Here is a 16359-nt window from a genome sequence, read left to right as displayed (position 1 = left end):
GGCAAGAAGGAACTGAGGGTGGGGGGGAGCACACAGATCCCCTTATACAGTGCCAGGCAGATGCCACTCCAGGGGTCACGGGGGGTGCTCCCCACCTACGGGTACTGCTAGGGGAAAAACTTCCAGCACCGGTGCATGTGGCAAGCATGCACATCTACTGTGGAACACACGAGCAATCACTTGAAGCAGCAGCAGACCTTGAGGTTCCTCAGCAAAATTACTTCCTCCATGCTGGGTTCCCTGTGCAGAGACTAAGTTTCCTCAATCTCCAAACACAGACTGAGTGGAGAACGAAAGAGAAATGTATTTTTATAGGGCTCCATGTCACAACACCCAGTCCACTCAGTCAGGTTCTACATAAGGTGTTATAAAGGTGGTGTCCCCTGCAATTCAGTCCCAACACACTAAAATAAAAGTTACTTATAACTAAGGCTACGATTTAATCACGGGTATTTTTAGCAAAAGTCATGGACAGGTCACCGTCAAGAAACAAAAAATCACGGCCTGTGACCTGTCCGTGGTTTATACCATAAATACCCCTGACTGTCTCTTGTGTAGGGGAGTGAGCCCTGGGGCCCAAGGCACCAGCTGCAAGGTGGGGAGCCCCAGAGGCCCCACCGCTGGCTCCAGTTGCCCTGGGACTACCGCCAGAAGCCACCAAGCTGAGGCTGCTCCCACTGTCTCTGGGACTGCTGCTCAGGTGGTCTCTGGGGCCAGCCGCACCAGCCGCTGCTTGGGCGATCCCCAGGGCCAGCTACCCAGGGCCACCAGAGCAGCAGCCGGTACGGCTGGCCCTGGGCCACTCCAGCAGCGGTTGGTGCGGCTGGCTGCAGGGTTGCCCAAGTGGTTGGCTGCAGAGCCGTTCCAGCAGCGGCCGGTGTGGGTGTCTCCAGGGCCAGCTGCTTGGGAGGTTCTGGGGTCAGCCCCACTGGCTGCTGCAGAAGTCAGGAAGGTCGCAGAAAGTCACGGAATCCGTGACTTCCGCGACCTCCCCATGACAAACATGGAACCCTACTTATAACTAATACTTCTAAGATATTGGTGTGACTGAGCCACATTGTCGGGGTGCTGGCACTCAGTCAGCTGGTCCAAAACTTTTGGGAAATCTGGATCTATTGGAGCCAGGTAAGCACCATCATCACTGAACCAAATATTTGGGACCAAAGCCCTTGCTACCCTCAATGTCATACCACAAAATCAGAGTTCCAAAACTAAGTAGGCCATGGAAGCTGCCTTAAGGATGTGGAAAGAGCCTTTAATCTTTCAGGAACACCTGTAAGAAGTCTTAATACAATGTCTAATCCATTTTAAATGTGTGGCTGAGACAAACAACCCTATTGATTTATTTCCACAGGTCACAAAATATCGACTGGTAGCTGACTACTGGAAGACTTTTGTCTTAACTAGATATTTAGGAGCTTATGTGATCTAGCTTCCCCAGATAGATTATGACATTTTGGAAAGAAAACTGTAAACAGAGACTAATACAATGTTTCAGATTAAACTGACTTACTATGTCAGGAAGGAATTTTGGGCCAGGACACAAGATCACTTTTTTTCTATGAAATACTGTTAAAAAAATTAAAATTACAAAACCTGGAGCTCACTCACTTATGTCTGATATTATAGTTATCAGAAAAGTCATCTTCGGGGACAGATATTATAGTTTTGCAAGATAAGTTTTCAATAACAAACAGTGTTTTGATTATTCATATTTTCTTTTCCCTGCACCTCAGATATGACCTGATTTTAATGGCTGCTTCCACAGTATCTAAAATAGGCTCAAGATTTTAAGCCATCTGAAGGTTCAGAATCCCATAGATTAGTATAATTTTTGATACCTACAAATACTGGTTTTGTACAATAGCTAAGAAATCTTAAACTTTTTCCATGCTAGGAAATAGGAACTTTAAAATTATAGTCCGCTAAGGTACACGCTTGCATGAAAAATTATGAACCACAATGACATATTAGCCTAGGCCTGCGACTCTTGGATATGGAATCACAGGTATAGTCAATTTTTATAATGCTTTTTTGTTGTGGCATCTGATGATTGTTAGCTATTTCTCCAAAAATACAGTGTAATTTTTGTATTTCAATTTGTTCTCAAAGGTCAAGTTCCTTTACTACTTTTGAGTAGTCTCAACTCTCTTACTGGATAAATTTAGAGTCTAAGTGAATATTCAGAAATGGAGATATCAGATCAATGTCTATTCGACATTGGTGAGGCCTCATCTGGAGTACTGTGTCCAGTTTTGGGCCCCACACTACAAGAAGGATGTGGATAAATTGGAGAGAGTCCAGCGAAGGGCAACAAAAATGATTAGGGGTCTGGAACACATGACTTATGAGGAGAGGCTGAGGGAGCTGGGATTGTTTAGCCTGCAGAAGAGAAGAATGAGGGGGGATTTGATAGCTGCTTTCAACTACCTGAAAGGGGGTTCCAAAGAGGATGGCTCTAGACTGTTCTCAATGGTAGCAGATGACAGAACAAGGAGTAATGGTCTCAAGTTGCAGTGGGGGAGGTTTAGATTGGATATTAGGAAAAACTTTTTCACTAAGAGGGTGGTGAAACACTGGAATGCGTTACCTAGGGAGGTGGTAGAATCTCCTTCCTTAGAGGTTTTTAAGGTCAGGCTTGACAAAGCCCTGGCTGGGATGATTTAACTGGGAATTGGTCCTGCTTCGAGCAGGGGGTTGGACTAGATGACCTTCTGGGGTCCCTTCCAACCCTGATATTCTATGATTCTATGATCTCTTAAACATTTAAGCTATAGGACTGTTTGAAAAACAGGATGCTGAAGCAGTTAATTGAAGAACTGAGTTAAATACACTCATCTTCTAAGAATAAGATAGTTCACTTATGCTATCTAGAAAGAAATCCGGTATTCTTTTTCCTTCCTATTTGTGAAAATCTATGTACCCAAAATGTGATCCCAAAGGAAGCCAAATGCAGCTCAACAGAGGTAAAACTAGCATTCTCCAGGACTAACATTTATATTAAATCATTCAACCAAGGGAAACTTTCTTTGTCAGTACAGTTATTCTGATAAGAAAACATTTATTTTCCCAGCAGATATAGATAAAACTAAACTCCCAACAAGAAAATGGAAAGGATCCCAATTACTTCACTAGGAGTAGGATCAAGCCCTAAAGATATTAGATACGTTTTGGAACCACACGATTTGATATACAGATTAATATTTAGAACAAAGTTTTTCTTTTTATATAATTTATTTATGCCCAAACTGGTTTAATTACATTATTTTTTCCATTTAACTCTCCCTCTCCCTTTTTTGGCATTAACGAAGAATTTATTTCCATCATGGTGAACTCAGAATAACCCCATTATTAGATTAAATTTAGATTATTTCCCACATCTTGCAATACTGCTTTAACTTAGAGTAGGTTTTTAACGGTTAGGAACTGTATTAGCACAGGATCAAATATTGTATGATGTATGTGTATTGACATGGCTGCATTGTCATGACATGCTGTTAAAATATATTTTTTTATTATAAAACAAGTGTCAATAAAATGCTAGCTAAAATATGATGTTACCTGAAAAAGAAAGCTAACAACATGGAAAGGAGACATCAAAAATGAGAACTCAATCTAAGACAGCATGTGAAAAGATACATGTATTTTGTAGCCAGAAATTAAAATAGCAAGCAAAGATTTGCACATTCATATGCCATTGTGAATAGATAATGGGGCAAATAAGTAGGTCATCTATAGGTTTACAGTTATCAGGCTATACCATCATGAAGTAAGCAAACATTGTGGAAGTCAAATATCCTTGAAAAGTATTTTAAGTACAGCACATTTAATGTAGGTACATTTAAATTCTATTAAGTGCTTGAATACAAACGCTAGAAGTCTAAATACTGAGATGGTTGAACAGGAGTTCCTAGTATTCTGTGAAGATATTGAATATAATAGCGATCACAGAAACTCAGTGGAACAATAATAATCAATGGGGCATGGTAATACCAAGGTACAAACTATATAGGAATGATAGAATAGGTCGTGCTGGTGAGAGGGTGGCACAGCATGTGAAAAAAAGCATAAAGTCAAATATAGTAAAAATCTTAAATGAATCAAACTGTACCACAGAATCTCTATGGATAGAAATTCCACGCTTGAATAATGAGGATAGCAGTAGGAATATACTACTGACCACTTGACCAGGATGGTGATGGTGATTATGAAATGCTCAGGAAGATTAGAGAGGCTACAAAAACAGAAAACCTAATAATAATGGGGGATTTCAACTATCCCCATATTGACTGGCTACATATCACCTCAAGATTGGATGCAGATATAAAATGCACAGACACCATTAATGACTGTTTCATGGAGCAGCTAGTCCTGGAATCCACATAGAGCAATTCTTGAAAAAGTCCTAAGTGGTGCACAAGATCTGGTCCATCAGGTGACTATAACTGAACTGTTCAGTAATAGCAACCATAATGTAATTAAATTTAACATTCCTGTTGGGGGCAAAATACCACAGAAACCCAACACAGTAGCATTTAACTTCAAAAAGGGGAACTACACAAAAATGAGGAAGCTAATTAAACAGAAATTAAGACAAACAGTCACAACAGTGAAATGCTGGCAAAGTGCATGGAAAATTACCACACCATAATAGAAGCTCAAACTAAATTATAACCCAAGTTAAAAAAAAAAACAGCAAGAGGACCAAAAAAGTGCCACCATGGCTAAACAACAATGTTAAAGAGGTGGTTAGAGACAAAAAGATATCCTTTAAAAACTGGAAGTTGAATCCTTCTGAGGAAAATAGAAGGGATCATGAACTCTGGCAAGACAAGTGTAAAAATAAAATCAGACAAGCCAAAAAAGAATGTGAAGAGCAACTAGTAAAAGACACAAAAACTAAACAGCAAAAAAAAATTTTTCTTTAAGTACATAAGAAGTAGGAAGCCTGCCAAACAATCAGTGGGGCCACTGGATGACCTAGCTGCTAAAAGGGCACTCAAGGAAGACAAGGCTGTTGTGAAGAAGCTAAATTAAGTCTTTGCATTGGTCTTCACTGCAGAGGATGTGAGGGAGAATCCCAAACCTGAGCCATTTTTTTTTAGGTGACAAATCGAGGAACTTTCCCAGATTGAGATGTCAATAGAGGAGGTTTTGGAACAAACTGAAAAAAGTAGAGAGTTATAAGTCACCAGGACCAGATGGAATTCATCCAAGAGTTCTGAAGGAACTCAAATACGAAATTGCAGTGCTCCTATCTGAGGTATGTAACCTATCACTTCAATCAGCTTCTGTACCAACTGACTAGAGGATAGCTAATATAACACTGTTTTTTAAAAATAACTTCACAGACAATCCTGGCAATTACAGGAAGGTAAGGCTAACTTTAGTGCCAGGCAAACGGTTGAAACTATAATAAAGAATAAATTATAAAGCACATGAACACAACATCTTGGGGAAGAGTCAACACGGCTTTTGTAAAGGGAAATCACGCCTCAGCAATCTATTACCTTTCTTTGACGGAGTCAACAAGCATGTGGACAAGGGTGATCCAGTGCATATAGTGTACCTGGACTTTCAAAAGGTCTTTGACAAAGTTCCATCACCAAGGGCTCTTAAGTAAAATAAGTAGTCATGGGTTAAGAGGGAAGGGTCCTCTCACAGGTTAGTAAATGGTTAAAAGACAGGGGGGAAGGTAGGAATAAATGGTCAGATTTTACAGTGGAGAGAGGTAAATAGTAGGATCCCCAAGGATCTTTATGGAACCAATGCTCCTCAACATATTCATCAATGATATGGGAAAAAGGATAAACAGTGAGATAGCAAAGCTTGCAGACAATACAAAATTACTCAAGACAGTTAAGTCCAAAGCTGACTGCAAAGAGTTACAAAGGGATCTCACAAAAATGGCTGACTTGGCAACAAAATGGCAGATGAAATTCAATGCTGACAAACACAAAGTAATGTGCACTGGAAAACATAGTCCCAACTATACATACAAAATGATGGGGACTAAATTAGCTGTTACCATTAAAGAAAGAGATCTTGTAGTCATAGTGGATAGTTCTCTGAAAACATCTGCTCAAAGTGCAGCAGCAGTCAAAACAGCTAACAGAATGTTAGGATCCATTAGGAAAGATAGATAACAAGACACAAAATATCATAATGCCACTATATAAATCCATGGTACACCCACAACTTGGAGACTGTGTGCAGTTCTGGTTGCCCCATCTTAAAAAATATATATTAGAATTGAAAAAAGTACAGAGAAGGGCAACAAAAATTATTAGGAGTATGGAACATCTTCCATATGAAGACAGATTAAAAAAGACTGAGACTGTTCACTGTAGAAGACAGACAATTAAGGGGGGATATGATAGAGGTATTTAAAATCATGAATGGTGTGGAGAAAGTGAATAAGGAAGTGTTATTTACTCCTTTACACAACACAAGAATCAAGGATCACCTAATGAAATTAATAGGCAGCAGGCTTAAAACAAACGTAAGGTAGTACTTCTTCAAACACCACACATTCTATCTATGGAACTTGTTGCCACAGGTTGTTGTGAAGGCTAAAACTGGTTTTCAAAAAATAATTAGATAAGTTCATGGAGGATAGGTCCATCAATGGCTATTAGTCACAATGGACAGGGATGCAATCCCATGCTCTAAGTGTCCCCAAACCTCTGACTACCAGATGCTGGGACTGGACGATAGGGGATGGACCACTCATTTATTGCCCTGTTCTGTTCATTCCCTCTGAAGCATCTGGCACCAGCTACTACCAGAAGACAGGATTCTGGGCTAGATGGACCATTCGTCTGACCCAGCATGGCCATTCTTATGTTTTTTAAGCCTATAACTGAATGGGCCGGCAGTCTACTGACAGCACAGTAAGTTACCAGATGTATGATCAGATCAAGGATTGAACTTGGTGCTCTTTTGCTTGACTGGAAGCAGATGAACAAACTGGCAAGTCACTCCACTCGGCCCTTAGGAGAAGGGTGTATGAATTCTGTTGCTTTGCTGTAGTCCTTCTGGCTGATTTGGAGATAGTAGTGACAGTTTCATAGGGAATAGCATCCAGTTCTTCTAAACAGGAATGGAGGTCATCAAGATGTAGAGCATTAAGGTTTGAAGTGAAATAAAATTGGTAAAAGAAAAAGGTATCTTTGGAGCTTAAAGAACCCCTCCATCCCATCTCATGAAAAGCCTGGTATTTGGAATATTTTTGTAAGAGTAATTGGTGTGGCAATTAGTAAGCTACACAAAAACTGGTTTGGGTTTTTTAAATAAAACTTCATAATTTTACTATACAACTGGTAGAATTAGAGAAAGATTGACAGCAACCAAAACACATCTTCAACAATTACAAGATTTTACTCTGGCCTTATCCAACTTCAAAGAATATTTTTTAGAAATTCTTTGGTGTATGGAATGCTTTGACAAAATTATGCGCCTATGTGATGTAACATGCATAACACTAAGAACAGGAGTTCTCATGGGGCAATAGATCTGCACTTTTTTGGTTGCTCCTGGTTCACATTAACGTTTTTTGCTCAATATTTACTTCTCTTTCACTTGTCTTGAGTACACAGTACAATCAATTTGGTTACCACAGTGAATAGCTGAAGAGTTTCATGAAGGCTTATTTAAGTTTATCTGCATTCTCCACTAAAATAATGTTTTGTACTTTACCAGATTCCCAGTGATGTGGCGAGGGACTTAGAGCAAAAATGCCCCCAAGATATGGTGCCAAGACTCCCGGCAGAAGTTGGGGCAATTAGACTAGCTGATTGGATCTAATTAGCCCATGCTCACCATAAATCAGGCAGAATAGCAGAATAAGAACGGCCTGAGTAAAGTTTCCATATAGTGTACAAGAACAGGATCAGAAGATTTCCAGTGAGTGAACGAGAGTCTCAGGATGGTGCAGATAAGTTAGAGGGAAGAATCAGATAAATAAATTCTATTCTAAGTATAGGTTATTACATCATCCCAGTCATCAGAGTACTTGAAAGCCTTGCAGAGTTAAAAAATAATGTGGCTAATGTTAGTCCAAAAATGTTCTCTCCATTCCTTTGCCTAGGGAAAAGTAAAGTAAATAAAAGTGATAAGCATTGCATAGACAGAAAATGGTGACTTTTCTGGCCATTTTTAGGCTTGGTCTACACTTAAAAATTAGATCAACATAATTACATTGGTCAGGTGTGTGGGGAAAAAAAGCACTCCCTGCCCGACACAGTTATGCCAAACTAGCCCCCTGTAAGATGAAGCTATGTCAACAGAAGAATGCTTCCATCGACTTACAGCTACCATTATTCAGGGAGGTGGTGTTCCTACACCAACAACATAGGCAGCATCTATACTACAGGGTTATGCCAGCATAGCTACAGCGACATAGCAATGCCTGAACAGTCTCTCTAGTGTAGACATACCCTTGACTCTTGCAGGAGTGAACTCCATAATCTAGGACCAGCACTAAGAAAACTCTGTCTACCACACAAAACCATAAACTTCACTCTAAAAGAAGACTGTTCAAGTGGCTCCTGAGGACCAAAGTTGTCAAGGGCTATAGAGATGTTTACTATTTAACATTCAACATTTTATATAGTGCTTAATTACACAAACCTTTGCAATAATCTGCAGGGTCTTCTTGCTCCTCATCATCAGATCCCAGAATCTCCTCCTCTGGTTCTGGTGGTGCTGGCTCTGGCAGAGGCGGAGGTGGGGGTGGAGGTGGGGGTGGTGGTGCAGATGGAGCTTTCTGTTGAGGCTCTGGCCTGAAAATGAAAAGAAAGTACATTTACTGAGAAGCTTGGTCAGGATGCTAATTGAGGGTTGAGCCACAAAATCCATCTTTCGAATTTTAGTGAAATACATCTCATTTATTTTCCCACAGTTATTCTTTATATTATCTGGTAATGCCCCAGGTATTTCCAAAAATGTATGTAGGTAAAGCTGGCAAGACGAGATATAGCTTTCATGTGAAGGTAGACCATTACACTGAAACAGCTCATAAAAGGTTTACAATATCAGGAATAATTAGCCATATAAAAATATTACAAATTCCTAAACAGTATATGAAAAACTGTACATATGCTTTTAGAGTATGAAGTACTTGGAATCAAGAAAGAATATTCCTCAAAGATGACCAATGTGGACAAGTTATACCAAGTCACCTCTGTGACAGCAACAAAGAAGTTTCAAGAACATATTGCAGGCAGCAATCCATCCAATAAACTAGATGACTCCACAGGCTTTTTCCATATCTAATTTCTATCAGTAATGTAGAAAATCACCTCAATATGGAAGGAGCAAGTAGTAGTAAATAGGAAGAAAATACTAAGCTTCTTAGCTAGCCTTTGCTCAAAATATGCAATGGAATCAATCAATGGAAACACACAGATTTTTACCACATATGTTTTTGAAACAGTGAATTGTTAAAGACATTTTGTATTCTGATCACTGTTCTGGCTTCTGAAGATCAGAGGTATCCTACAAGTGAGATGTCTTCTTGGATTAGCTATTTAGAATACATTTCATATACGATAATTAGAATAATTACAATTCGTATTTTGAAGCTTAGAGTTTTGTCAGATTTTCACATTTTGGTTGTCATCAGCTATCTATGTAAGAAAAAGAGGACATTTAGGTACCTATCTGTTAATCTTTTTTCTCTCTCTCTCAAATAGTTTGATGTTGTGGGGGGAGGGTTGTATTTATACTTACAAATATACAGAAAATCTTATTTGCAGAAAAAGAGATCAGTAATGTATTGTATTGATATAGGTAAGGTTGATCTGAGCCTTCCATCACCAGCCATAACTATCTACACTTATTTTCACATCTATTGCAAATTCCACCTCTCTGAAAGATCTCACTTAAATTATCAGTGTCTCTCCATTAAAACCACAACAGTTGAGGACAGGAAAATACCTTGGTGTAACATGTTAACTTTTCAACTCTGGAAATCTAAATTCAAATACTGCTGCGTGATCATAACAGAAAATTATTTAGGTGGATTTATCTCAGTACTACATATATCCATATCACAACACATACCCCTCCACTTTTATGCACAACATATAGTCTGTTTGGGAAAATACAGCATTTGGAATAGCAAGGTACAGTTGGTCAGAAATAAGTTTAATTGGCAATATGGGGCAGCCTGCACAGCAGCTGCTATGCCTTTGCTCTAAGCAATATTAAAACTTGCATGAGTATCAAATTTATCCCCCCCTACACCTCCTCCAGAAACAAATGGAAGAAGTGTTATTACATTCTGAGTAAATTCTAAGATTTAGAAAGACAATTTTGAATACATTTCAGCATCTTTTTTGCTAAGCTTTAGGCAGGAATTAACAATTTTAGAAAATTAAAGATTTGAATGGGAGAGAATAGAAACAGGGGAAGGAAAAATGCATGCATAAGTCATATAGCTAGAGTCCTGCGTGGATATAAAATTTGTATCTGCATCCAATCCATGATCTTCAAACATGGTCTGAGGACATAAAGCAGATATCTGCAGATTTGCAAGGCTCTACCTATAGCAATTGTGTTTCTAAATATTTCTCTCAAGGAATTGGATTAATTTTTATTCCTTTTATTCCCTTTTTTTGTTAGCGTCATTCATCTCTGTACTGCTATTTTTGATTGAAAGAAAACTGAATTTGGTCTCACAAAAACATTCTCAGTCCAATCACCATCAATCTTAGTACAAGGTCAACTAATGGACCTGAAATCTACCGTCTCCAAAAGCCTGGATTTATTACATAAATGAACAGATAGCATTCAAGCCCAGCTGGAGGTTGACAAAAAGCTCTAATCCATTTTTAAAAAGAATTCACAGTGTAAAGCTCCATGTCACAAACCTTGAAACTTCATCTTCTGGACATGAGGCCATTTTGGATACCGTGGTCAAGGACTGTAAACAGTTCAACATTAAGACTGATGAGCTAGAAAACAAATGCACAATCATGAACTTGCACTTGGTTGGCATACCTGAAAACAGTGAGTCAGGTAACAAGGGCATATTTTTGAATGTTTGGAATCATCATATTGGATTATATGACTTTAGAAACTATAGTAACTAACTTCAGCCATGAGATTCTCCATTGGATAATGTTTCAGAGAGTATGGCAATAATATCCAGGTAGAATATACTCAAATCTCCTTTCCCCCCACCCACCACCACCATAGAATATTTTCACCAGACACCTATGCAAAGTGGCAAATAGAGCAGAGTGTTGGGTGCAAAGGGAAAGTGTGTTTGGGGAAGGTGATAGGAGAGAAGAGGAAGAGAGAAAGGGGGGCAGGGCATGTATGAAGTGGGCAGAAAAGTGGAAAGGGTGGGTGGGGGAGAAAAGGATCAGGGGAAGCTGTGAGGTCAAGAGTGGAGGGCAGGGTTCTGGCACTATAAAATTTAGCAATACATTACTCACTGAACCCTCTCTCTGAGGGAGAGAACTGTACAAGATGCTAAAGTTACAATGAATCTACAGTGATTTAGTAACAAGGAGCTACTGTTCTATTTCTGCACCAGATATTGATAGTACTTAAGAGAGAACTGTGAGTTATCTCAGAAATAGGACTCTAACTTTTCATTACTCATCTTGAAGTAAACACCAAGGAATATCAAGAACGTTTCTCCAAAGGCCCAAAAGTAATCCATACTTTTAGAATTTGAAAAAGCAGATATTTCTGGAGAAACAGTCTAACAAAATGAAGAGTCATTTGAGACTTTTCCAACTTACTATATATTTGATTTATTTTAAGAAGAGATTTTTTTTCTGTTATAATCCTTGTTATATTTGCTAGCTGGGAATTCAGGGATAGGTTGTTCTTATTGGCCTTTGTGTATGTCATATTAGCAATTGTTGGAACAAGGAAGAATAGAAGAAGTCTTGAAATAGTTTCTTATCTGGCTATTTAGACTTTTACTTACAAGGTATAAAGTGTTGATTTAAAATCAGAGAGCTCTGTTTTGTCTATGGAGCCTGTAAGACTGGCATCTCTGGAAAGGCTAAATTTATTTGCTGCCTGAGAAGGGGATGAGGAAGGACAACACCTTGGTGATTAGCCGTGAAAGCACTTCTCCAGTTTTGTGGGGTTTTTTAAACTGAACACATGCTATATCACATAAACCTGATGACTATATCTAACACTTCATTTGGCTGCCTGAATTTCTGTCAAATAGTTTAATAAAAACTAGTTATGATACTTTACCAATGTTAAATGTTGCCCTCTCTTTACTACACTATTTCACAGGACTCAGCTGTGCCAGTGTTTATGAAGGAGCACTAACAGGGTTACTTTACATGTCCTCTCATTGAATGATCAGATACTATGAAAGCTACTCTTGTATCCTTCTTTGAGATGTATGAAATAAATATAAAAATAGTTATTGTTGAGATTTTATTTATAACTATAAAAATACTGAAATGCTAATTTTTAAAAATGTTTTATTTATATTTGTTAAGTGGACTTTAAAACACCTTTGGCATTAAAGAGTCAAAATGCTAAAGTTTTAAATTATAGCAAAAAGCATATATACCAACTTCAATTAATATTTTTTAAAACAGCATTATCAAACGTTCTAGGAAATGCAGTAAGATTTCTAACTAAAGATTATTTACATTATTGCACTTTTATGACACCCCAAATATGAATCTAACACACACATGCTAAAATGTACTCACCCATTCTAATTTTTTCTTTCTACATGGGGCACCCTGCGCTCTGTGATCCATTATAACTGGAATATTCCTCCTCAACTTTCAAAGCCTGGAGGCTCCTCTTTTTAAAAAACAAAACAAAACAACTGCCTAGCTTTAGTATGTTCTGCCAGCAGGTGGAGCTCTTCAGAGAAATGACTCCCTTTCACTCCCCCGTCAATTGCCCAAGCTAAGATAATAAACTATCAATTCTAATTAATATAATTACAACAGATTAGATATCTCCAGGCAGGATACTTATCTTATTTCAGAGTGGTAGCCGTGTTAGTCTGTATCAGCAAAAACAACAAGCAGTCCTTGTGGCACCTTAGAGACTAACCAATTTATTTGGGCATAAGCTTTCGTGGACTAGAACCCACTTCATCAGATGCATGGAGTGGAAAATACAGGAGCAGGTATAAATACATGAAAAGATGTGAATTGCCTTACCAAGTGTGAGGTTAGTCTAATGAGACAATTCAATTGACAGCAGGACACCAAGGGAGGAAAAATAGTTCTTAAAACTACAATACCCACCTAGTGAAGTGAAGAAACAGATTGACAGAGCCAGAAGGGTACCCAGAAGTCACCTACCACAAGACAGGCCCAACAAAGAAAGTAACAGAACGCCACTAGTCATCACCTACAGCCCCCAACTAAAACCTCTCCAGAGCATCATCAAGGATCTACAACGTATCCTGAAGGACAATCCCTCACTCTCACAGACCCTGGGGGACAGGCCAGTCCTCGCTTACAGACAGCCACCCAACCTGAAGCAAATACGCACCAGTAACTACACACCACACAACAAAAACACCAACCCAGGAATCAAACCTGCTACAAACCCCGATGCCAACTCTGTCTGTATATCTATTCAAGGGACACCATTATAGGACCTAACCACATCAGCCACACCATCAGGGGCTCGTTCACCTGCACATCTACCAATGTGATATATGCCATCATGTGCCAACAATGTCCCTCTGCCATGTACATTGGCCAAACCAGACAATCTCTATGCAAAAGAATAAATGGACACAAATCTGACATCAGGAATCATAAGATCCAAAAAGCAGTAGAACACTTCAATCTCCCTGGTCACTCAACAACAGACCTAAAAGTGGCAATTCTTCAACAAAAAAACTTCAAAAACAGACTCCAATATGAAACTGCAGAACTGGAATTAATTTGCAAACTGGACATCATCAGATCAGGCCTGAATAAAGACTGGGAGTGGTTGGGTCATTATAAAACCTAAACCTAATTTTCCCCTACTGTTACTCCCACCTTCTTGTCAACTGTCTGAAATGAGCCACTCTCATTAGCACTTCAAAAGTTATTTTTCCTCTCTTGGTATCCTTCTGTCAACTGAATTGTCTCATTAGACTAACTTCACACTTGGTAAGGCAAGTCACATCTTTTCATGTATTTATACCTGCTCCTGTATTTTCCACTCCATGCATCTGATGAAGTGGGTTCTAGGCCACGAAAGCTTATGCCCAAATAAATTGGTTAGTCTCTAAGGTGCCACAAGGACTCTTCATTGTTTTATCTTATTTGTTTATTATACAAAAAATGGAAATGAAGAATTACAGCAAAGTCAGATTCCAAGCTCTCAATTTCTCTCTCTGTAGAAATGCTCCAAAAGAGAAAAGGAAGGATTGATGTATTTCCCGTGCAGCTTGAATGTAATGCAAAATTTGGTGATAGCCTGCGTGTGGTCTCGTGGAGCACCAGGTGCCCACTTCAGAGAAGGAAAAATTATGGATGGGTAAGTAAATTTTTCTGTCCTCTCTTGTGGGAAATTGGTGCTCCAAGATCCCTTACAACTGGGAAGTAGGCAGCAGGAAAATCAATCTTTACAAATGAGAGAGAAATTTAAAACACCAGGAAAATTTAACCAAAAGAATAAACAGCTTTTGTTTGAGATGATTTTTGTACTTGCTAACTTTTTGCTTTTCTTCTTTCTTCCCACACCACATGACGAGTTTTAATAAAGGAAAAGCAAGAAAGACGCCAGAACTCTTTGTCCAAAAGTCTATCAGACAAAGACAACACAGCTTTACTTTAAAGCGATGGATAAGAATACGCTGACCACCAGGTAGCCATACAGCGAAGTTATTTGAACTAAACACTGTTCTGCATGGGGAATGGCCATGTGTCTGAATGAGTGAGTCCTCACAGAGGGAGGGCAATCTTGTATGAACAATTTGTAGATCTGACAAGTTACTGAATGTATCTATCTGCAAACAGTGGACATGGATGCCTTTGTACCCCTTCTTATGTCCCTCAACTAATCCTGAAGTTGCATCCAATTTTTTTGTTTTATGAAAACAAAATTTGAACGACCTGATCGCATCTAAAGTACACATCTGATTCTCCTAATTGTGGAAGGGCTTGGTACACACAGAATGAAAACAGACTGGCTGAAGTAAGAAGAATTTTGGGGGACAGAAAATTCTGGTGCAGGCCTGAGAATCACCACTTCTGGGAACAGCTGCATATAAGGATTCTAGAGGAATAAATCCCCTGAATTTATTAACTCTCCTGGCCAATATAACTGTTGATAGGAAAAACATTGAATAGAAAGTGACAGGAAGTTCAGGGATTACTTGAAGTATATAATTCTACTAGTCTCTTGACAGCATCTCTGTAGACACACATCTTTAAGGAATGAAATGTGAGGCTGCTGCAAAAGAAGGACTAGAAGTAGAAATACATTTTATGTTTAAAAATGTAGGTCTGAATCTCTTCCATGAAGAAAGATAGGAGGAATAATACACCAACTGATCACAGTACAGTATTTGCATTTATTGCAGTACTTTATAATGTTGCCATGGCAACTAGCTATGATTTCTACTGCCATCACCAGCTGCCAGTATACATAGTATGTAAGCAGAAAAATCACTTAAATAACAACATAAGAACAGCCATATTGGGTCAGACCAAGGGTCCATCTAGCCCAGTATCCTGTCTTCCAACAGTAGCCAATGCCAGGTGCTTCAGAGGGAATGAACAGAACAGGTAAATCATCAAGTGATCGATCCCCTGTCGCCCATCCCCAGCTTCTGGAAAACAGAGACAAGGGACATTTATATAATATGTAATAGAAGAAACTAACCAAGCTTATGTTAGTTAAAATTTATTGGAGACCTGAGGCCCCATTAAACTTGCTCAAAGGTTTTTCAGCTTCTTTCTGTCAAACCTCTAAATTAGCTTAACATTATTAACCTCAAAAACCATAGCTTTGGAAATATAGAAATTTGTGGACCTTATTATAATCTTGTCTGTTTTATTCTGAGTCACAGAGATGGACAAGCCTTGCACTCCACGAGGGAAAAATTGAACTATTTTATCATTAGAGAGCGAGACTACCAGTAAGCTTTATCTCAGATAAAAGTCACAATGAGAAGCTAAAGATATTCTTGGAACAGGAAAAATCTCTCATCCCAATACAAAGCACTTGCCTTATCTGGAATCTCAGGGAATTAACTGGGTGACATCTTATTTCTTATTTTGTTCTTTTTCTCTTTTTCTTTTTTAAATGAATTGACTGCAGAAATCACTGCAATTAAAACAAACAAAAATGTACCTGTAATTCTTGTTCTCTGAATATCCTGTGAATAATGGATCAACGCACCTA

General features: G+C 38.8%; 1 protein-coding gene across 11 annotated transcripts in view; it reads right to left on the bottom strand.

Moving 5' to 3' along the window:
• The window catches only part of SRPK2 (SRSF protein kinase 2), a 310240-nt gene that overhangs the window by 123870 nt on the left and 170011 nt on the right, over positions 1-16359 (bottom strand). For 7 of the 11 annotated variants that reach the window (XM_073328503.1, XM_073328505.1, XM_073328511.1 and 4 more), the window contains 2 exons: positions 10875-10958; positions 8632-8783 (listed from right to left, as the gene is read on the bottom strand). In XM_073328503.1, the coding sequence (XP_073184604.1) occupies positions 8632-8783; positions 10875-10958 (236 nt within the window). Of the gene's footprint in view, positions 1-8631; positions 8784-10874; positions 10959-12701; positions 12723-16359 lie in introns of those variants that run through there. The other 4 variants (XM_073328508.1, XM_073328513.1, XM_073328512.1 and 1 more) reach the window with 3 other exon arrangements.

This window comes from Lepidochelys kempii, chromosome 1 (assembly GCF_965140265.1).
Source record: "Lepidochelys kempii isolate rLepKem1 chromosome 1, rLepKem1.hap2, whole genome shotgun sequence".
Taxonomy (NCBI): Eukaryota; Metazoa; Chordata; order Testudines; family Cheloniidae; genus Lepidochelys; species Lepidochelys kempii.
The sequence above is the reverse complement of the archived record's forward strand: the minus strand, read 5'-3'. Positions and strand labels throughout refer to the sequence as shown.